General features: G+C 36.6%; 1 protein-coding gene across 1 annotated transcript; it reads right to left on the bottom strand.

Annotated features, from left to right (window-relative positions):
- Positions 1–4,499: 4,499 nt before the first annotated feature.
- Positions 4,500–22,974, bottom strand: ERP29 (endoplasmic reticulum protein 29). The gene is made up of 3 exons (XM_053701703.1): positions 22,814–22,974; positions 17,571–17,709; positions 4,500–6,500 (listed from the first exon to the last, which is right to left on the bottom strand). Exons 1-3 carry the CDS (start codon positions 22,952–22,954, stop codon positions 5,998–6,000), a joined length of 783 nt encoding a protein of 260 aa, XP_053557678.1. The 5' UTR covers positions 22,955–22,974; the 3' UTR covers positions 4,500–5,997.
- Between the last annotated feature and the right edge of the window lie 876 nt (positions 22,975–23,850).

Here is a 23,850-nt window from a genome sequence, read left to right on the forward strand (position 1 = left end):
TGGTAACAGCGATATGTATGCTTACCATCGCCTGCACAAGTTGGTAACAGTGATATGTATACTTACCATAGCCTGCACAAGTTGGTAACAGCGATATGTATGCTTACCATAGCCTGCACAAGTTGGTAACAGAGATATGTATGCTTACCATCGCCTGCACAAGTTGGTAACAGCGATATGTATACTTACCATAGCCTGCACAAGTTGGTAACAGTGATATGTATACTTACCATCGCCTGCACAAGTTGGTAACAGCGATATGTATGCTTACCATAGCCTGCACAAGTTGGTAACAGCGATATGTATGCTTACCATCGCCTGCACAAGTTGGTAACAGTGATATGTATACTTACCATAGCCTGCACAAGTTGGTAACAGCGATATGTATGCTTACCATAGCCTGCACAAGTTGGTAACAGAGATATGTATGCTTACCATCGCCTGCACAAGTTGGTAACAGCGATATGTATACTTACCATAGCCTGCACAAGTTGGTAACAGTGATATGTATACTTACCATCGCCTGCACAAGTTGGTAACAGCGATATGTATGCTTACCATAGCCTGCACAAGTTGGTAACAGCGATATGTATACTTACCATAGCCTGCACAAGTTGGTAACAGTGATATGTATACTTACCATCGCCTGCACAAGTTGGTAACAGCGATATGTATGCTTACCATAGCCTGCACAAGTTGGTAACAGCGATATGTATGCTTACCATCGCCTGCACAGGTTGGTAACAGCGATATGTATGCTTACCATAGCCTGCACAAGTTGGTAACAGCGATATGTATGCTTACCATCGCCTGCACAGGTTGGTAACAGCGATATGTATGCTTACCATAGCCTGCAGAAGTTGGTAACAGCGATATGTATGCTTACCATAGCCTGCACAAGTTGGTAACAGTGATATGTATACTTACCATCGCCTGAACAAGTTGGTAACAGCGATATGTATGCTTACCATAGCCTGCACAAGTTGGTTACAGCGATATGTATGCTTACCATATCCTGCACAAGTTGGTAACAGCGATATGTATACTTACCATAGCCTGCACAAGTTGGTAACAGTGATATGTTTGTATACTACTAACCATAGCCTGCACAAGTTGGTAACAGTGATATGTATACTTACCATAGCCTGCACAAGTTGGTAACAGTGATATGTATACTTACCATAACCTGCACAAGTTGGTAACAGCGATATGTATACTTACCATAGCCTGCACAAGTTGGTAACAGTGATATGTATACTTACCATCGCCTGCACAAGTTGGTAACAGCGATATGTATGCTTACCATAGCCTGCAGAAGTTGGTAACAGCGATATGTATGCTTACCATAGCCTGCAGAAGTTGGTAACAGCGATATGTATGCTTACCATAGCCTGCACAAGTTGGTAACAGCGATATGTATACTTACCATAGCCTGCACAAGTTGGTAACAGTGATATGTATACTTACCATCGCCTGCACAAGTTGGTAACAGCGATATGTATGCTTACCATCGCCTGCACAGGTTGGTAACAGCGATATGTATGCTTACCATAGCCTGCACAAGTTGGTAACAGCGATATGTATGCTTACCATCGCCTGCACAGGTTGGTAACAGCGATATGTATGCTTACCATAGCCTGCACAAGTTGGTAACAGCGATATGTATGCTTACCATCGCCTGCACAGGTTGGTAACAGCGATATGTATGCTTACCATAGCCTGCACAAGTTGGTAACAGCGATATGTATACTTACCATAGCCTGCACAAGTTGGTAACAGCGATATGTATGCTTACCATCGCCTGCACAGGTTGGTAACAGCGATATGTACGCTTACCATAGCCTGCACAAGTTGGTAACAGCTGCTAGAGATATGTTTCTTTTGGGGGGATCAGGAAATGATTCATTATTAGATATGTGAATTTAGATTTAGATGAATGTAAAAAACATCTTGATACTATATTCATCACATTTGTCTGAAAATTCTAAACAAATAGTACATATTTTTAAAAATAATGAAGAAATGCATATAGAAAAAAGGTAGAGTAATGGTTTTAACTGCATGAATGAATTAATTAAGGCATGAAAGGCTTTTCCCACAGTGGGAAATGCTTCAGATTTATAGTTTTACACTATTCTATAGAGATCCAGTGATGCTCTTGTCAGACAATAAGTATATAAGCTTCACCTTTGTTCTTGATAATCCTGACCCAGATAAATATATAATTTGTTGTCATGTTGGTGACTTGTTGTAACAATAGCACTAGGTAGTACTTAAAGGGACAGTCAACACCAAAATTGTTATTGTTTAAAAAGATAGATAACGCCTTTACTACCCATTCCCGAGCTTTGCGCAACCAACATTGTTATATCAATATACTTTATAACATTTAAACCTCTAAATTTCTGCCTGTTTCTAAGTCACTACAGACAGCCTCTTATCACATGCTTTTTTATTAACTTTTCACAAGAGACTGCTAGTTCATGTGGGCCATATAGATAATATTCTGCTCACGCCCATGGGTTGTGGATGACACAGCACTAATTGGCTAAAATGCAATCAATAGATAATAAATAAACAACTATGTGATCAGGGGGCTGTCAAAATAATCTTAGATACAAGGTAATCACAGAGGTAAAAAGTATATTAATATAACAGTGTTGGTTATGCAAAATTGGGAAATGGGTAATAAAGGGATTATCTATCTTTTTAACCCATAACATTTTCGGAGTTGACAGTCCCTTTAAACTTTAATAGAGTTAAAGATGATCTCTAGCAGCACCTCTTTTTACTTGAAGACTTCCCTGTAGGAAATGACAGACAACTTAAAGGGACATGAAACCCAAAATTGTTCTATAATAAATAAGATAGAGAATATAATTTTAAAAAAGTTTCTAATTTACTTCTATTATCAAATTTGCTTTGTTCTCTTGTTATTCTTTGGTGAAGAGATACCTAGGTAGGTAGCATACACATGCCTGCAGCACTAAATAACAGGAAATAGTGCTGTGATCTAGTGCTATTGCTTACGTATAACATTGTAACAAGAAAACAAAGATAATTTGATAATAGAAGTAAATTGGAAAGTTGTGTAAAATTGTATGTTCTATCTGAATCATAAAATAAACATTTTGAGTTTTATGTCCCTTTAATTACTATTACATGAACAAATATTTGACAGAAAGACATTTATAATGATGTTTCCAGATGAGAGATGCTTTATATTTTATCGGAAGAAACAAAATATTTTGTCGCACTAACAGAAATGTTTGGAAGTTGGAACATCATTATCTATACTAGCAAATTAGCAAATATATATATTTGTTTTGTTAAAAAAATGATTTGGTTTATTTAAAAAAAATTACACTAGAAGTAATTGTATTGCTTTATTTACCTCAATTGGAAGAAATTCTGTACAGAAATCAATTTGCAAGGGTCCTGCCGAACCCCCCCCCCTCCCAAAAAAACAAAAAACAGAACAACAAAAAGCACAGTCTAACAGACATTCATTTTCTGGCATATTTGATGAAACAGGAGTAAAACATATCTGTGTAAACCTACAGGCTGGATTCATAATACTGATATAAAGAGCAAATAATTGTATGGTTCAGTAACAATTCCAAATGTATATTTGTTTTATATATTGTGTAACCTTCATTGTGAGATAAAAATCTATTAGAAAATGTCCCAACCACCCAAGAGAAACAGGATTACTTTAGAGACCATCCTGGAGTCATTTGATGATCATTTAGAAATCTTTTGCACATCATCAGGCTTGTAAAGTCATCAGCTTAGGTAAAACATTCTGGGTGATGTCTTCAGAATGAATAGCAGATTACTTTACCGATTACTTCACAAGCATGAACAGCAAGTGAACGACTCTAGAGTCATCTCATTTAAATATTTCGGACTGTGAGCATATTTCAGGATGGCTTCTGATGACTGGTCTGGAGTCATCGATTACTTCAGATTGACTCCAGGAAGATCATCTTTTTTGACTAGGGCAATGCTAATAAAACCAATTACATAAAATATAAGATTGTAATATTTTTTACATTGATCTATATTTTTACAGTTAAAGTGACATAATAGTGAAAACAATGCATGCCCTAAAGTGTCAGAAAACAATCATTTGAATAAAAGGGTGAAACTTGCAAGATGCAGCCCATAAAGCAGAGAAACAATGTTTTAAGCGGACTATACTTGACTAAGAGCCCACTGCTGGCTTGAAACATTGTTGTGCTCTTTGGACCCATGCTGCAAAGTTTCATTCAAGCAGCTAAAACATTTTCTGATTGCTTTGCAAGTGAAGGTTTGTCTAGACTGGTCTGTTCCTGATTTTGAGATAAGATTGGTGCTGTTTTCATTTATTGTTTAATATACTTTATGGGATGACTCACCATTTTATTACATCTTATTAGATGAACTACAAAGGAAGGAATCAGTAGCGTATTCTGGAACAAGGAAGTCTGACGTTAAATTAATCTAAATGAGAAGTATTTCTGTGTGAATTTTTTTATGTATTAGTGCTGATAAGAAAGTAATTAATAGAATACTGCTTGATAGTAGAATGTTACAATAATTCAAATGTCAACTTAATACCTTTCTGAGGTCTGACATGGAACAATACTGCAATGTATTAGAACAATGAACCTTAAAACCAAGTTTTCAGGAAACTGAAATGATCACAGATGATACATATGAAATCAATGAATTCCTCATAAATCTAAAGCAAGGAGAGTCTGTGTGTTATTTAGAGCAGTGGTTGCCAACCGCGGTCCTCAAGGACACCCAACAGTCCTGGTTTTCATTATAGCTGAACCAGTGCACAAGTGAAATAATCAGCTGATGGATGAGAGCAGGTTGGTTACAGATCAGCTGATTATTTCACCTGTGCACTGGTTTAGCTATAATGAAAACCAGGACTGTTGGGGGTCCTTGAGGACCGCGGTTGGCAACCACTGATTTAGAGACCCTAAATAGTCGATATGGAACCAATTGTGGTTTCACACACATTTTAAGGGGGCAAGAGAAAAATATACTAAACGGAATATAGTTAAAAGATATATGAAAAGAACAATATAATATGTGTGTGTTTCCCGCACATATAATCTGGGATTCCAAAATTACCTTGTTTATAAAAACCTACAATATACAAAGATAGTAAGACATTGGTTTTACCTTAATACAGACCGATCTCTTTGGACAAAGAATATAAAAAAATATAACAACACACTCTAACCATGGTCACATAATTAGTAACAAAAAGGGACTTCAGTTGTAATTATATATAAACTGTTTTCTAAGCATGTTTTCTGTTGAAAGTTGCCTAACAATAAGCAGCCTAATCCAGTTACCTTCTATTTTACTTGAACTAGTGATAAATTATATGAGAGTTATAAGAGATATGGCTAGTCCTCAACAGTCGCGCACAAAAAAAGTCAGTTAAAGTAAAGTAAAATACAAAAGGCCAAATAAATTGTCAATTAGTCATTAAGGTCGATTCACTAACAACCTGTCTACTGCCTCTCCAGATTCTCTTGCATTTTATGAAGTCTATTCAATAAAGAATGGAAGAGTGTGTGAGCTTTGATGAATGGGCTACATAGAATAATGTGAGAATTGGTTAGAATGGAGAGGTTTGAGAGGCTGTTAATGAATCTAGCCCACATACTGACCAGCTTTTCCTCAGAGTTAATCTAAAAAAATATTCCATTAATAAATGTTAAAATACTGATCATATAAAGTGCAAATTTCTGGAACTGTAGCATTACAACAGAAACTGATGGTTATTAGAGGTTACTAATTAGTTATCAGAAGAAAGCTATGCCGTTCTTAGGGTAAGGCTTGGACACCAATCAGAAACTTGCACTGTGCAAATAGAGGCGGATAACTATGGAAACAAGACTTCTCCAATGAGCTAGAGTTGCCAATGTAACTTCATAATGAAAACAGGAATGGCTGCTCAGTATGAATAGATATGCACATAGGCTCCATTCAGAGCTCTTCTTTTTCTGTGTTTTTTCTGTGGAAGCTGCTGAGGATATTAAGTCTTTTCTGGAGATCTTCCTTCTTGGTTTCACTCATTTTATTCTTTTCAATCAGTTTTGTGATGCGTTCAAATTCAGCATTAGCAAAGTTCTCTCCTTGAGCCAAGATCTTACTCATGATCTTAATATACTGCTCTCCTGGTGGTTTCTCTGATTGACCAATACCTTCCAACATTCCCTGAGCCTTCTTCAGAATTTCCTCTTGCTCTTCCTTATTTCCTGATCTTACAAATTCTTCAGCTAGGCCATCAAACTCCTCTAGGCATCCTGGCATACCAAGATACACCCCTTTAGCATTCAACCAATGTTGGATGGCAATAGTTTTCACTTGTCCCGTGTAAGGCAAAGGATTTTCAATGTCTCCGTTCACAAACAAATAGTAATATGGGAACTTTTCCTTATCCAGCTTGTATCTCTCAGCCAAATCTAAGTTAAGTTTATCCCCATAATCTATCGAAAGAAAAAAGAATACAAAGTTATTATTACAAGTATACATTATATATTAAGATGTTCTATCAAAAATTCTAAAATTATATGTACCTATGCAATTGGTATTAATTATAATTTTTGCTTTGGTACTAATAAATAGTTAAATGGGGGAAGGGGTAATTTTTACAGCTCAGGAGAATAATTTACAACCTTTTATGTGAAACAGGTCACCAATTACTGCCCGGTATAATAGAGCATTATGATGAGTTTACCAAGTTCATTAACCCTATATCATTGAGCAGATCACATGGTTAATTGTCAATCAGTCTAGTTGACAGATTAAGTATTTGCAAACAATTTAAAAAAAAAAAAACAACAAAACTGCAATGATGAAAACATTTTTAATGTTGGGGCCTATAAATAATAATAATGTGGGACATAGACGTTAATCCTTGAATGACACAGAAATGTTTGCCATTTCTACAGGGTAATATTTCCAGGGCAAAGAAAGTATACAGACATACAAGAGGATATTATTAAAATAATTCTAACAATGGTTACGTAATTATGTTTACATGTTTTATATATCAGTAAATTAGAGAAAACCATGGATTAATTCCAAATGGTGTCTCCTAATTGAATATATAATGTAGTACATCATTTCTCACTGATGTCCTTTACACAGTTTGCACAAATGTATTGCAAATAAATAAATACTGAAATCTGATCATTTGTTTTACAAGGGCATCCAACAATGAACAGGATACAAACCCTTCAGGCCACAAAAAACTCTAAACATACAATCTGTCAAGTTCCTTCAATTGAAACAAATTGCTGAATCCATGAAAATCCTTGTGTAAACCTGCCCAGCCAAGATATGAACTTATTGTGTTTGTTAATCCTACCATATGATCAGTATTTCTTTTCACAAGCAAATACAGCATGTCATTTCCGCTGATTTTAAAATACTTATTAGTGTCACTTTGAGAGTTCCTAAATCCATCAAGCACCGAAAATATAACAAGACCACAAAAATCCTCTTACTTTTTAATTTGTTCCTGAATACATTATTATTCTTGATGGGTTGTTATTTTTACCTACTTAATACTCCTAAAATTAGCATTCAAGAATGAAAAGATAATTTAAAACCCCCCCACAAATCTTACATTGGTAAGTGAATTTGTAATAAAAGGTACAAATTCCCAAATCCAGAATACCAAAATCCAAACTTATTCTGAAAACAAAACTTTTTTTTATTAATCTTTAAAAAAAAAAAAAAAAAATTAGCCAAAATTAAAAAAATTTCCCTACCTTTAAGTCACAATTTTCTCTGCCTGTGTGATTTGTTTTAGTTTTTTTTGTGTCCTATATTTACTTAAAACAACAAATATTACCTTTCTGATTACAGCACTGTATAATCTTTCTGAGGGTACTCTGTATGCCAAAGTATTAAAAATGATATAAAACATGTTTAGCTTATGTGTATAAGCTGTATCATGTAAATAACATGAGATGTGGTCTACACTTGGTTCCATCCCCTCTCCAAGCTGCAAATATACAAATATTCCAAAATCTAAATCGTTTCCGGTCCCAAGCATTTTGGATAAAGGATTTTCTACCTGTAATCACTATTTAATGGGACATGAAATTTTAATTGAAATTTTCATGGTTAAGATACAGCATGCAATTTAATGAGAAATTTCAATTTACTTCAGTTATTAAATGTACTTTTTCTCTTGGAATCCATTGTTTAAAAGCATACCTAGGTAGGTTCAGTATCAGCGATGCACTACTGGGAGCTAGCTGGCGATTGTTGGCTACACACATATGCTCAACAGATCTGTCCAGCTAGATGCCAGTAATGCATAGCTGCTCCTTAAAGGACCAGTAAATACAGTAGATTTGCATAATCAACAAATGCACATTAAAAAGACCATGCAATAGCACTTAGTCTGAACTTCAGACAAATTCCAGTTATGTCTATTTCTACTCCACCTGTACCATGTGACAGCCATCAGCCAAATACAAATGCATATACATATATTCTGGGAATTCTTGCACATGCACAGTAGGAGCTGGTGACTCAAAAAGTGTAAATATAAAAAGACTGTGCACATTTTGTTAATAGAAGTAAATTGGAAAGTTGTTTAAAATTGCCTGCTCTATCTGAATCAGAAAAGTTTCATTTTGACTCAAGCGTCCTTTTAACTATGTATTTAACACCTTTGTAGGGGTAAAGTATATAAAGCATTTTATTACCTCACTGCTGCTTGCATATAACACATTCAAGCATTTTGTTTTTGGAATTTTATGTCACTTTATTCCCATAAAAATATGTTAACCTCTTGTTTACTACAAGCATTTTTCAAAATAGCAGAAAATCCAGGTTCTAAGCACAATCTATAGCAAGAAAAGAAAAGCACATAAAATGAATGAATGCTATTGTTTAATTTTATATCTTCAAACCAACACAATAACAGAAAATATAGACACAAATTATAACAAGTTAAAAGGAAGACAATTGATAATAAATAGGGATAAAGGCCTGTGTCATAGGGCCGAAACACGATGACCCACTGGTAAGAATTACTCCAAGTATATTACTCTTCTGTGGACATATTACGCTATGTTTAAATTTCTTTACAGGGACGTTTTAGGACATTGAACTAGCAGCTGATCGCTGTCAGGGATTCGCCTAGGGATCATCACCGTCAACATCTAAGGTTTTTTCTGTTATAATTGACTTTATTCATTTGGATTACAAAACTGGTTTTTGCTCTCTTTTATGATCATCACGAACATTTGTTGAACATCACCATGATTTTCACTATTTTTGATTAACGGTTTAATTTTCATTTTTTCAATTTTTTGGTTTGTTTCACATCAATTGTGTCACCTCCTATCACTATTTATATATATATTTTTTCAATTTTTTCACTATTTTTTCCATTTTTTGCACTACTTGTGCCACCTTGCATTATTACATTTTTTGCACTGTTTGTGCCACCTTGCATTATTACATTGTTCCTCACATTTTTCATCCATTATTTTATCATCTTTTTTTTCTCCATTTGATACCGTTTTTCATTTTCTCACTCATTGTGTGCTCCTTTGGAAAATCACTATCAAATCGGTCCCTGCAAACCATTGCCAATATTGCATACCAATCAAGTCAACCTATTTATTATCAATCTTCTTCCTTTTAACTTGTTATAATTGTTGTCTTATCATGGATCCATGAATTTAACATAATTCTTAACATAATTTTTAACTGTTTTATTTGAATTTTTAATTGTATTTTTATGCTTATTTCTTTAATAAATTTACTGTTGATACTTTACACTTGATGAACACTCTCATCTACTGCTGATACTGTCACGACCACCCTTATATTATACAGCTGACATTATTCTACACCTCTGAGTGTCTTATACCTTTACCTACTATCCCTTAACCTTTGGCGCTGTACACATCACTCTCAATGTCAATTAACTATTTTGGGGGTTAGTTAGGACCCCTTTTGTGCACAGCTTAGGGATATATCTTAGCGCTTGGTTACAACCACTTCTTTTTCAACAGAAAATATAGAATAAGGTAAAAAAAATGACAATGAGTCAAAAGACGATATCTAGATACAAATAAAAGCCATCATATTCATTAGTATAAAAACATTTTTTAACAATAGTGAGAGGGTGATCAAGGTTAAATTGTAAAAGGGTCACAGGTATAAAAACATTAATGCAGATAATATTATGAACAATAGGTGAGAGGTCACAGCTAAGTGTGGTTGAATTTATTTTCAGTGCCTATTGTTACTGTTTTCTAGGTTCCCTGAATGTTACATTGTTGTATGACAGGCTGCACTTGGTTATAGGGAGGTGAGTATGATAAGCTGCACTTGGTTATAGGGAGGTGAGTATGATAAGCTGCACTTGGTTATAGGGAGGTGAGTACAGTGATGTGCGGTGACTTCAGAGGCTGGTGAGGCAGTGGCTAGGAATCAGATACGCCTTCATTCTTTAGATATCCTTTGTTGAAGAAATAGCAATGCACATGGGCGAGCCAATCGCATGAGGTATCTATATGCAGCCACCAATCAGTAGCTACTGAGCATATTTAGATATGATTTTCAACAAAGGATATCTGATTTTCTTCATTCTTTTGATATCCTTTGTTGAAAATCATATCTAAATATGCTCAGTAGCTACTAAGCATATTTAGATATGATTTTCAACAAAGGATATCAAAAGAATGAAGAAAATCAGATATTAGATGTAAATTGGAAAGTTATTTAAAATTGCATGCTCTTTCTAAATCATGTACGCAACCTGCAAGGATTAACGTTACTTTATTATCTTCTCCAGTACATGTGATATACTCTGAGTCTGCTCTATATTCATTTAGATCTAGAGACCCTGACAGGCTAAAAATGATCACTTATCACTTAATAATACTCTGATTCAGAGAATTATTTAGGAAAATAATCATTTTTAACCTTGCAGGATCTCTAGATGTATGTTGTATAATGAATATAGAGCAGCGTATATCACATGTACTGGAGATAATAAACGTCAGTCCTTGCAGGTTGCGTACAGGGTGGGGTACATGTGAAAGAATTATCAATCACTTAAGTTATATCTGACTCAGTTGAGATATTGATATCCTAGAATGATTCAGCCCTCAGTAACCTGATTTTTCTACAATATCAATAAACTGCAGGGTATTATCATGATATAAATACTCTTTTCCATTATACATCTGCTGCGTATCACTGACACACACATACTTTTAACTTACAAATAACCATAATAAAACTTAAGCAACCTCTCTGCATCATTAATAATTCATAGTAACAAATGCAACTCCCTGATTGGGAAGCATAGACCTGATGAGCTGTTGATTGCTGCTGGGGACATGTAATTTTTGTGTGTAATTAAGTCATTTCATACATGCACTCCCATCCCATCCTTGCTCATCTGTCAGCTGCTTGCACTGGGTGGCACTAGATAGCTTTTCTGCTATTAGTTCTCTTCTCCCATCAATAAAGAAATAAAGTAATAAGAGGCCCATTTTATTGAGGAGGAGCTACCTGAAACGCTTGGGGAGAGGGGACACCCTGCCAGCAGAAGACCTAGTGCCATCTTTATCATTATTCTTTATTACTATTTGTAGATAGTGTGCTTTTGTTATTATCATGGCGGACAGGACAGCTCTAGTGGTGAAAAACCTGTTAAAATGCATTCTTAAGAGGCGGCCTTCAAGGTCTAAGAAATTAGCATATGGACCTCCTAGGTTAAGCTTTCAACTAAGAATACCAAGAGAACAAAGCAAAATTGGAGATAAAAGTAAATTGGAAAATTGTTTAAAATTACATGCCCTATCTGAATCATGAAAGTTTATTTTGGACAAGACTGTCCCTTTAACTGTGCATACCAGAAGATGTAGGGATTTTTTTTAAAGGGACAATAAACACTACATAAATGCTAGATAGAATGAATCATTCAAAGAAAAGATTAGTCTGAGAATAACATGTAGATTTATTTTTTAAAGTTTCATTAGCTGTTTAAATATAGACAAAATAAGTGTAAAGTTTAAGTGTCTAATAAAACAATGGGAGTTGCCATTTTGTAACTTAGGTTGCATTCTCTCCTGTGGCCAATTAGGGACAGTTATAAATAGGTCACTAGAGTGTTCAGCCAATGGTTATGTGAAATATAACAGTGGTCTGAACTTCCATTTCTAACAGGAACTGAAAAGCTCACAATTTCAGAATGGAATTTCAGGAAAAGGGGACAAAATAAATAATTAAAGTATATTGCAAATTTGGCTTATATATACAATTTATAATTTTATATTACCATATCAAAGTGTTTAATGTCCCTTTAATTAATTAGTGATATTAAATAAAAAATAATGAATCCTTAGTGCCTCCATGCAGCAAGCTCTTGGTAAGGAAGATTACAGGGATGATCTAGGGCACAAATGTTAGGAAATGTTTCCTGATTGATTGCACTGGAGAAGAGAAGTGGAAAGGATGGCCTAAGCAAACTGTTGCTGACACATGATAGCTCTCCCATTGATATTATCACATATACTAGTGAAAGTTAGTAACTATAATATAACATGGATATGAATGCTAAGGAAATAGTTAATACTAATGACATTAACAGTGAATCAAGCAGCAATTTACTTCTAAACCTTAAAGGGACATAATACTCATATGCTAAATCACTTGAAACTGATGCAGTATAGCTGTAAAAAGCTGACAGGAAAATATCACCTGAGCTTCTCTATGTAAAAAAGGAAGATATTTTACCTCACAATCTCCTCAGCTCAGCAGAGTAAGTTCTGTGTAAAAAGTTATACTCAGCTGCTCCCAGCTGCAGGTAAACAAATTTAAAAAAATGTAGAAATGAACAGCAGCCAATCAGCATCAGCAGTGCTGAGGCCATGAACTCTTACTGTGATCTCATGAGATTTCACTTAACTCTCATGAGATTTCATAGTAAGCTTCCTTTACCTGATTGGTGAAATAATATGAGAGTGCACGATGCTAGTCCCTTCAGATGTCCCAGGACAAACACACTAAAATGCTGCTTAGAAATCCTTTACAATGGGAGGTGGCTACTGAGGAACTTTTGAGGTAAAATATCTTTCTTTTTTACATAGAGATGTTCAGGTGATATTTTCTAATCAGCTTTTTACAGCTATGCTGCATCACTTTCAAGTGTTTAAACATTTGGGTATTATGGCCCTTTAACAAAGTGCTTAAAGGGGTTGGAGCTGCAAGGGGTTAATTACAACAGTAACACAGTTATCTATTCAGTTTTACTGTTTTAGTTTATTATAATAGCCATTAGCCACATGCTGGGAGCTATTCACCCTGCCTTACTAATCATATCTTAATCAACAACTTGTAATACCTAATGGAGTCTTATTGATTGTGCAAAATAACCTGCTGTCCATTAACAAATTACACTTCGGTTTTACTGTAGGTTTAACATGCTTTACCATTAGCTGATGGCAACGAAATGGCTGACAAATGCAAGGTCATTTGATAACATTTAAGGTTTTTTATAATTTCTATATACAGATTGCTTTTTGTAATTTAGGGGTTTAGGTGTTGGGTGGAATATTTGGGAAGGAAATCACAAAGGGAATTAGTTGTTTTACTATTGTTTGAGCAACTGGACTTAGCATTTCTGAACATAACTTACTGGTCACAAACAATTCATATGGATATGGATCATAACGATCAGTTACAAATTACAAGTAACTTAGAACTTAGCCAATGAATATAATTATATACACGACTACAGTTACACACAGACACAGATAAGTTTAATTTTGATTTGTGTCGTGATGATCACTGTGTCTTAAAAAATACAATCAATTTACAGTCAACATTTCATCTGGATCGTTAGCTTGTTTGATCACAATGTGATCAAACAAGATAACGATCCAGATGAAATGTTGACTTGACTTTCACACTGCAGCCGCAGAATAGATCATTCTATTTTTGCGCCAGTAGTAAGTACTAGTAGAAGTCAGACTCAGAATTAGTGCTACTGCAACATACAGGGCCAGAGCCAGTACCGTAATAAATATAAATAATCACTAGTCTCAGAGTCAGTCAGTCAGAAATTATGTTGTTATGTCTGTGCGTCACACGGTCACTCTCAGTCTCTGACCGACCGTCATCATCACCTCACCGTCCAGTCCACCAGCCCCAGGCACCACCGCACCTACCTTGTGATGTGTTATCAGTACAGTAGACACTGACAGTTAAACACACCGGGGTCACCGGTCACGGCGTCAAAAACTCGACTCAGACTTCACTAGGGACGACACTGACTGACTAATCAGAGTGGCAGACACTGACTGAGAGACACTCAGAGGCACTCAGAGACGGCCCAGCCCCAGTCAGATTCAGACGAGTTCTGAATTCTGAATCTGATTGGCTGAGAGTCAGACTAGTAGTGAGACGACTGAGAGGCGGCCAGGACGGAGGCTAGCCTCCTGTGGAAGCGTATGGGGCGCATTGGAGAGGACTGCATTAGCACCTTTTCTCCTCTGGTGGCAGTCTCTCAGCGTCCCATACACTTCCACAGTAGTCAATGCATTCATATTGCGCAATGCAAGGACAGCCGGCTGTCCTTGTCTTGCGCAATATGAATGTATAGATGTATAAACAAACAGTGAGTCGGTTTTAATAAAATTTTTACACAGAATCATGATTTTGGTGGAGGGGTGGGGGGGGGGGTAGGGGGGGTCACCTTATTTTATAAAAAAAAAAATATGAAAAAAAAATAAATAATTTTTTTATTTTTTTATTTTAAATAAATGCTGCCTGTAATTACATAGATTGGCCAGGGGAGGCGCTGCCTCACCTGCCTCCTGTGACTGCACGTCACTGGGTGAGTATGATAAGCTGCACTTGGTTATAGAGATGTGAGTATGATAAGCTGCACTTGGTTATAGGGAGGTGAGTATGATAAGCTGCACTTGGTTATAGGGAGGTGAGTGTGATAAGCTGCACTTGATTATAGGGAGGTGAGTATGATAAGCTGCACTTGGTTATAGGGAGGTGAGTATGACAAGCTGCACTTGGTTATAGGGAGGTAAGTGTGATAAGCTGCACTTGGTTATAGGGAGGTGAGTATGATAAGCTGCACTTGGTTATAGGGAGGTGAGTATGACAAGCTGTACTTGGTTATAGGGAGGTGAGTATGACAAGCAGCACTTGGTTATAGGGAGGTGAGTATGATAAGCTGCACTTGGCTATAGGGAGGTGAGTATGATAAGCTGCACTTGGTTATAGGGAGGTGAGTATGATAAGCAGCACTTGGTTATAGGGAGGTGAGTATGACAAGCTGCACTTGGTTATAGGGAGGTGAGTATGACAAGCTGCACTTGGTTATAGGGAGGTGAGTATGACAAGCTGCACTTGGTTATAGGGAGGTGAGTATGATAAGCAGCACTTGGTTATAGGGAGGTGAGTATGATAAGCAGCACTTGGTTATAGGGAGGTGAGTATGATAAGCAGCACTTGGTTATAGGGAGGTGAGTATGATAAGCAGCACTTGGTTATAGGGAAGTGAGTATGATAAGCTGCACTTGGTTATAGGGAGGTGAGTATGATAAGCTGCACTTGGTTATATGGAGGTGAGTATGATAAGCAGCACTTGGTTATAGGGAGGTGAGTATGACAAGCAGCACTTGGTTATAGGGAGGTGAGTATGACAAGCAGCACTTGGTTATAGGGAGGTGAGTATGATAAGCAGCACTTGGTTATAGGGAGATGAGTATGATAAGCTGCACTTGGTTATAGGGAGGTGAGTATGATAAGCTGTGCTTGGTTATAGGGAGGTGAGTATGATAAGCTGCACTTGGTTATAGGGAGGTGAGTATGATAAGCTGTGCTTGGTTATATGGAGGTGAGTATGATAAGCTGCACTTGGTTATAGGGAGGTGAGTATGATAAGCTGCACTTAGTTATAGGGAGGTGAGTATGACAAGCTGCACTTGGTTATAGGGAGATGAGTATGATAAGCTGCACTTGGTTATAGGGAGGTGAGTATGATAAGCTGTGCTTGGTTATAGGGAGGTGAGTATGATAAGCTGTGCTTGGTTATAGGGAGGTGAGTATGATAAGCTGCACTTGGTTATAGGGAGGTGAGTATGATAAGCTGCACTTGGTTATAGGGAGGTGAGTATGACAGGTTGTGCTTGGCTATAGAGAGGTGAGTATGACAGGCTGCACTTAGCTATAGGGAGGTGAGTATGACAGGCTGCACTTAGTTATAGGGAGGTGAGTATGACAAGCTGTGCTTGGTTATAGGGAGGTGAGTATGACAGGCTGCACTTAGTTATAGGGAGGTGAGTATGATAAGCTGTGCTTGGTTATAGGGAGGTGAGTATGATAAGCTGCACTTGGTTATAGGGAGGTGAGTATGATAAGCTGTGCTTGGTTATATGGAGGTGAGTATGATAAGCTGCACTTGGTTATAGGGAGGTGAGTATGATAAGCTGCACTTAGTTATAGGGAGGTGAGTATGACAAGCTGCACTTGGTTATAGGGAGATGAGTATGATAAGCTGTGCTTGGTTATAGGGAGGTGAGTATGATAAGCTGCACTTGGTTATAGGGAGGTGAGTATGATAAGCTGCACTTGGTTATAGGGAGGTGAGTATGACAGGTTGTGCTTGGTTATAGGGAGGTGAGTATGACAAGCTGCACTTAGCTATAGGGAGGTGAGTATGACAGGCTGCACTTAGTTATAGGGAGGTGAGTATGACGGGCTGGGTTTGGTTATAGGGAGGTGAGTATGACAGGTTGTGCTTGGTTATAGGGAGGTGAGTATGACGGGCTGGGTTTGGTTATAGGGAGGTGAGTATGACAGGTTGTGCTTGGTTATAGGGAGGTGAGTATGACGGGCTGGGTTTGGTTATAGGGAGGTGAGTATGACAGGTTGTGCTTGGTTATAGGGAGGTGAGTATGACGGGCTGGGTTTGGTTATAGGGAGGTGAGTATGACAGGTTGTGCTTGGTTATAGGGAGGTGAGTATGACGGGCTGGGTTTAGTTATAGGGAGGTGAGTATGACGGGCTGGGTTTGGTTATAGGGAGGTGAGTATGACGGCTGGGTTTGGTTATAGGGAGGTGAGTATGACAGGATGTGTTTGGTTATAGGGAGGTGAGTATGACAGGATGTGTTTGGTTATAGGGAGGTGAGTATGACGGGCTGGGTTTAGTTATAGGGAGGTGAGTATGACGGGCTGGGTTTAGTTATAGGGAGGTGAGTATGACGGGCTGGGTTTAGTTATAGGGAGGTGAGTATGACGGGCTGGGTTTGGTTATAGGGAGGACAGTATGACGGGCTGGGTTTGGTTATAGGGAGGTGAGTATGACGGGCTGGGTTTAGTTATAGGGAGGTGAGTATGACAGGATGTGTTTGGTTATAGGGAGGTGAGTATGACGGGCTGGGTTTAGTTATAGGGAGGACAGTATGACAGGTTGTGACATAGTAATGAGGGTGTTATGTTGGGAGAAGGTAATAATACTAATTAACATCTCGCATTAGGAAGCTTTACCTGATATTCCAACCTCAGCCACCAGCAGATCTTTGCTTGAAGATGAACTTTCTGCCAGTTGTTTAAACTCATCTTGCTTCTCTCCGTATGGATACTGAGTGTCAAACTTGACCAGTACAAATTTACTCTTAGGAATTACCTACAGATTAGAAAAAAAAAAAAGTATGATTTCATGTTTCAAGAACAAAAGCTGAGTTCAAATTGTATTACGTTTTCCAAACTTCAAAAAATGCCAATGTGTAAGTTGTTTCATCTCTATAAAAGTTATAGAAATTAGTTTACAAGAGTTGTGAACTTATTTTTAAGTGCAGACCAATAGATCCTAACACACAATACATCTTTCTTATAAAATCAGAAGCGGTGTGATAACTCTTGGCTATCATTAATATAGACCAATGATTTTATCCACTTGTCTTTAGAGCATTGTTTTAAAACCTAGTGTAACACACACAGCAATAAAGGGATACTGAACCCAAAATTTTTCCATTCATGATTCAGATAGAGCATGCAATTTTATGCAACTTTCTAATTTACTTCTGTTATCAATTTTTCTTCGTTCTCTTGATATCTTTATTTGAAAAAGAAGGCATCTAAGCTAAGGAGCCAGCAAATTTGTGGTTCAGAACCATGGACAGCATTTGTTTATAGGTGCTGTCCAATCAGCAAGGACAACCCAGGTTGTTCACCAAAAATGGGCCGGCATCTAAACTTAAATTCTTGCTTTTCAAATAAACATACCAAGCGAATGAAGAAAATTTGATAATAGGAGTAAATTAGAAAGTTGCTTAAAATTGCACACTCTATCTGAATCACAAAAGAAAAAATTTGGGTTCAGTGTCCCCTTAAGACCATTTGTGCCAGTAACACACAGAGCAATGTTTTAACCCCTTTGTGGCAGAGAACATTTTAATCACTGTGTCAGTGACACATATAGAAATGACTTAACCTATGCATTGCTGCTCTACAGCTGACTTTAACTATGTTTTTTACTTTAACTATGTATTTAACATCTGCAAAAGGAGTTAAATGCAGAGATAAAGTCAGCTACAGAGTAACAATGCACTAGTGAAAGCAAGCTGAACACATCTGGTGAGCCAATGACAACAGACAAATGTGTGTAGCCATCAATCATCAGCTAGCTCCCAGTAATGCATTGCTGCTCTTGGGCTTATCTATGTATGCCTTTCAACAAAGGATATCAAGAGAACAAAGTAAACTAAAAAGTATTTTTAAATTACTTGTTCTATTGAATGTCCCTTTAAATTACAGAATTTTACTTCTATACTCCCTAAGGAGCATGGGACAGGTACATAGCAAAATTAATTGTATAAATTACAAAGGTGTTTTATTTTAGTTAGTTTAGTTGATTAACTTATGAAAAAAATAAACTTTGATTTTAAAGTGATGGTAAACTTACCTCTTTGGAAAAAAAGATCAGGAATGTTAGTGATATTTTAGATGGAGTTTAATTCATCAGTTGTAATGAAGAGGCGCTATAACCTACCTTTTAATGTAGCGCTGAAATTCAAATATCCCGCGCTCCGGCTGCCCCCTTAAAAAAATCGTCCCTCTAGCTACAATAAAAGTGCCGTAAGGCTAGAGCACTGATTGGAGAACAGTTTAAACAGGTTCACTAGCATTCCAGATCTATTTATACATAGAGGAAAGTTTACCATTGTAATGTCTCTTTAAACTATGCTACATATGTGGTGAAATTTAACATTTAAACACTAATTTCCATAGACTAAACCATGAAAACAAGATTGTTTAAGAACATTTAAACTGCAAATGTTTTAAAATCCAGGGGCATACCCCACTGGAATATCTATTTAGAGTGTACTTATTATTATACCACTTGTGCTGTGGCCAATTAGGGATAGTTTAGCTCATATATAGGCATACATCGCTTTATTGCACTTCACAGATATTGCCCTTTATACAAATTGAAGTTTTGTGGTAACCCTGTGTCGAGCAAGTCTATCAGCGCCATTTTTCAAACATATATACACATAAAAACACATTAATACACACACATACACACCTATATATACACATAAAAACACATTAATACACACACATACACACCTATATATACACATAAAAACACATACACACCTATATATACACACCACAAGCAAAAAGATTATGACTCACTGAAGGCTCAGGTGATGGTTAACATTTTTTTAGCAATAAAGTATTTTTGAATCAAAGGGACATTAAACACTAAATAAATCCTAGATAGAATGATGCATTCAAAGAAAAAAATAGTCTGAGAATAACATATAAATGTATTTTTTAAAGTTTTATTAGCCGTTTAAATAGTTACAAAATAAGTTTAAAGTTTTAGAGTCTTTAAAACAATGGGAGCTGCCATGTTGTAACTTAGGTCAGTGGCGTCACTAGGGTTGGTGTCACCCGGTGTAGTAACTCATGGTGTCACCCCCTCTGAGCATGAAACCCGGGTGCGGTATGCAGTCCACGCAGCAGCGACAGCTCTGTATATATATATATATATATATATATATATATATATATATATATATATATATATATATATATATATAAATATAGTATAAACACACATACATGCACTATCCATTTTATGTTATTTAGTATTCATTTTTAGAATTACAACTTTTAGTGACTATCTCACATAAACTCACAGACTAAACTGAAAAGGTTAAAGGGACACTAAACCCACTTTTTTCCTTTCATGATTCAGATAGAGCTTAAGCAAATTTCTAATTTACTCCTATTATCAATTTTTCTTCATTCTCTTGCTATCTTTATTTAAAAAGCAGGAATGTAAAGCTTAGGAGCCGGATCATTTTTGGTTTAGCACCCTGGATAGTGCCTGCTGATTGGCGGCTACATTTTCTTATTGGTGGCTAAATCCCTCTGAGATATTGTTTAATGTGCATAAGATTGTAATGGGAAATATTTTCATTATCTCCATATTTAAACATATCTCTATACATATAAATGCATATTAGACAATGTTAATATGAATGTAACTGTACTTTGTAATGTATTTTTGAAGTGTTTTGTGAAACTTTTATGTTGCGCAAAACTGTTAACTACAGATCTTTGTGCGGGGAAAGGATTGCTGCGTAAAAGGCGAATGCACGCGCAATCGCGATTTTTCAAGACTTGTAATAGCTGCACAATGGAAATTGATTGCGAAAAGACAATATCGCGCGCAGACAACTCATAACGTGCGACTTGTAATCTTGCCCTGTGTGTCTTACTGCCACACTCGCTCCCCCTCCCCTATTGGCACTCCAAGAGAGGGTACTCGTATGTGTGCTAAAACCTCAGCACCGCTAACCATAGCCACACACAGTGGAGTCACTAGAGGTTGGTGTCACCCCTCCCCAGGGTGTCACCTGGTGCGGTCCGCACCCTCCTAGGGGCACCACTGAATTTGGTTACCTTCTCTGCTGTGGCTAATTAGGGACACTTATAAATAGGTCACTAGAGTGTGCAGCCAACAGGAACTGAAATGCTCACAATTTCAGAATGGAATTACTTAAAAAGGGAATAAAATAAATAATTAAAGTATATTGCAGCCTTTTATATATATATATATATATATATATATATATATATATATATATATATATATATACTGTATATGATTTATCATTTTATCAAGGATACCAGGAGATTTCCCGGTGGGGTTGGAAATCTAAAATTTAAAGGAGTGATTAATGGATGCACATGGGTTGTAGGGTGCCTATATAACAACAATCTGGCACATTTTGTTTTTAATACATACTAATATAATTTAAAGGGACAGTCAACACCAGAATTTTTGTTGTTTTAAAAGATAGATAATCCCTTTATTACCCATTCCCCAGTTTTGCATAACCAACACAGTTATAATAATACACTTTTTACCTCTGTGATTAACTTGTATCTAAGCATCTTCTGACAGACCCCTGATCACATGAAATTTTATTTATTATCTATTGACTTTCATTTTAGCCAATTAGTGCAGTGTCTGCCACAATCCACGGGCGTGCTCACAATGTTATCTATAGGGTTTACCTGAACTAGCTCTCCCCTGCTGTGTAAAGCAAATACAAAAGCATGTGATTAGAGGCGGCCTACATGGGCTTAAGAATTATCACATGAGCCTTCCTAGGTCTAGCTTTAAACTAAGAATACCAAAAGAACAAAGCAAAATTGGTGATAAAAGTAAATTGGAAAGTTGTTTAAAATTATATGCCCTATTTGAAACATGAAAGTTTTTTTGGACTTGACTGTCCCTTTAATTCTGCAAATATTGGGGAAAGAGTATCCCAGTAATCCCCTTTGAGAAAAATGGGGCATATGCATATTCTACTGACTCAACAGAAAATAGGGCTATTCTCCAAATTTTCCAAAGCTGCTTTTTATTCCCAATCCAGACCTGCATTTTATATTACCATTTCAAATTGTTAATGTACCTTTAACATCTGTAAATAGTTTGTTTTTTTTACTCTAATCTGAGGTTATAAACCTGTTTTTGCTACCACTCAGTGTTTTAGTAAATTTAAAAAGCATCTGAGATTATCAAGTTGCATAAATATTATTTTACCAGGCTATATAGTACTAGTGTTGTTTTTCTATATGTTGTTACACAGTTTTAGAGAAATATAATAATTTAGCAAAACGTTTCCATCCCCTTCTAGAGTTTTATATTACCTTTATATTAGGAGTAAAGTAAAATCCAAAAAGAAGCTATACTAATCTATAATCATATAATACAACAAAATGTTTTGATATAGGATGCAAACAAATTAGCTCTATCAAAAATACACAACAGATCATTTTAGATTCTGCACATGTAGAGCAACTCCAGCAATCAGCTTCGTCCGTTTGAGCAACCTGACACTTGGTCTCGCGTGATTGGTTAGACTTTGTAACATCTGCTATTCTGTCCTCTTCCTATTGGTTAGGATCAAATTAAACATTAACCTCTTCTGCGCTGCAGACATGAACAATACAAGATAAATATGATATACTATATAATATGTGAGTATACACGGGCAGCGAAAACAAAATAAAGTTCGTTTAGCCAAAGATAACAAGTTACGTTATGACAAAAAATGTAGCCTCCGAACATCATAGATAAAGTCGCTGTCTATATAAACAAATATTTGACACAAATGAAGAATAAATGGTTTTGCTGAGCACGGCAGAGAATGTGATAGGAGGATGAGTAGTACAACAGGTGTCACACAGCTGGCTGGGATTACCTTGTGGAAAGTGATGTGATCCAGGGGCAGGGATCCCTTAGTGTGCAAGGTGCAGAAAATTTGCAAAATGCAGGAGAAGAGGAGAAGCAGCTCAAACACTGCATAGAAGGATAGGACACTACATCTCCTCGCCATGATCATGGAGCAAGATCAAAGGGTGATGGGAGCAGGAGGCGGAGTCACTGGAATCACGTGGGCAGATGGTCCACACTCTGTCACAGGCTTCCTGACTGATGTGTGACAGTGTAACCATCTGACAGCTGCACTTGGGGACACTATCCTCAAAACGGCAACTCAGTTTCGAATAAAAGAATTTTTGCAATACATTTCTGTTAGACAAAATGCTTCTAGTTAGAGCTATGATTTATTCAGTCAGTAGGATAAACTCATATGCAGTGCAAACCCCATGCACCCGTATTTAAATACTGTGTCAGTGGTGGTGTATATGATGCAAATTAATAATAACCCAGTACACAGTCACACCACTTCTTGTCCTTAGCTGGCAAATTGCATTAAAGTGAATGCAGTAATAGCTTTAACTAGTTTCATTTTTTGCTAATAAAAATATATTGTAAAACCGGTAAGTACACACACAATTCTCCAGGGCAATGGTAGTACCGATCTTTACCAACAGTATACATTCTCGAGACAGAGTAAAATAATTCACTTCACCTACAACAGAATGATTATTTTTCAAAAATAGATAATCCCTTTTATATCCCCGTTTTGCATATCCAACTCCATTATATTAATATACTTTTTACATTTGTGATTAGATTGTATCTAAGCCTCTGCAGACTGCCCCCTTATTTCAGTTCTTTTCACAGACTTGCATTGTAACCAATCAGTGCCAACTCAAAGGTAGCTCCACAGGAGTGAGCACAATGTTATCTATATGGCACACATGAACTAGCACTATCTAGCTGTAAAAACTTTCAAAATGCACTGAGACAAGAGGTGGCCTTCAAGGACTTAGAAATTAGCATAATGAGCCTAACTAGCTTTAGCTTTTAACAAAAAATGCCAAGATATCAAAG

The sequence above is a fragment of the Bombina bombina genome, chromosome 2, assembly GCF_027579735.1.
Source record: "Bombina bombina isolate aBomBom1 chromosome 2, aBomBom1.pri, whole genome shotgun sequence".
Classification (NCBI taxonomy): Eukaryota; Metazoa; Chordata; class Amphibia; order Anura; family Bombinatoridae; genus Bombina; species Bombina bombina.

Bases quoted from the DNA above. Each gene is read 5' to 3' on its own strand.
- ERP29 (XM_053701703.1), bottom strand. From the start codon at position 22,954: ATGATCATGGCGAGGAGATGTAGTGTCCTATCCTTCTATGCAGTGTTT. The intron at 17,710-22,813 runs GTAATCCCAGCC...TCTAATCTGTAG, and splicing joins ATCACATCACTTTCCACAAG to GTAATTCCTAAGAGTAAATT. The intron at 6,501-17,570 runs GTAAAGCTTCCT...TTCTTTCGATAG, and splicing joins GGCTGAGGTTGGAATATCAG to ATTATGGGGATAAACTTAAC.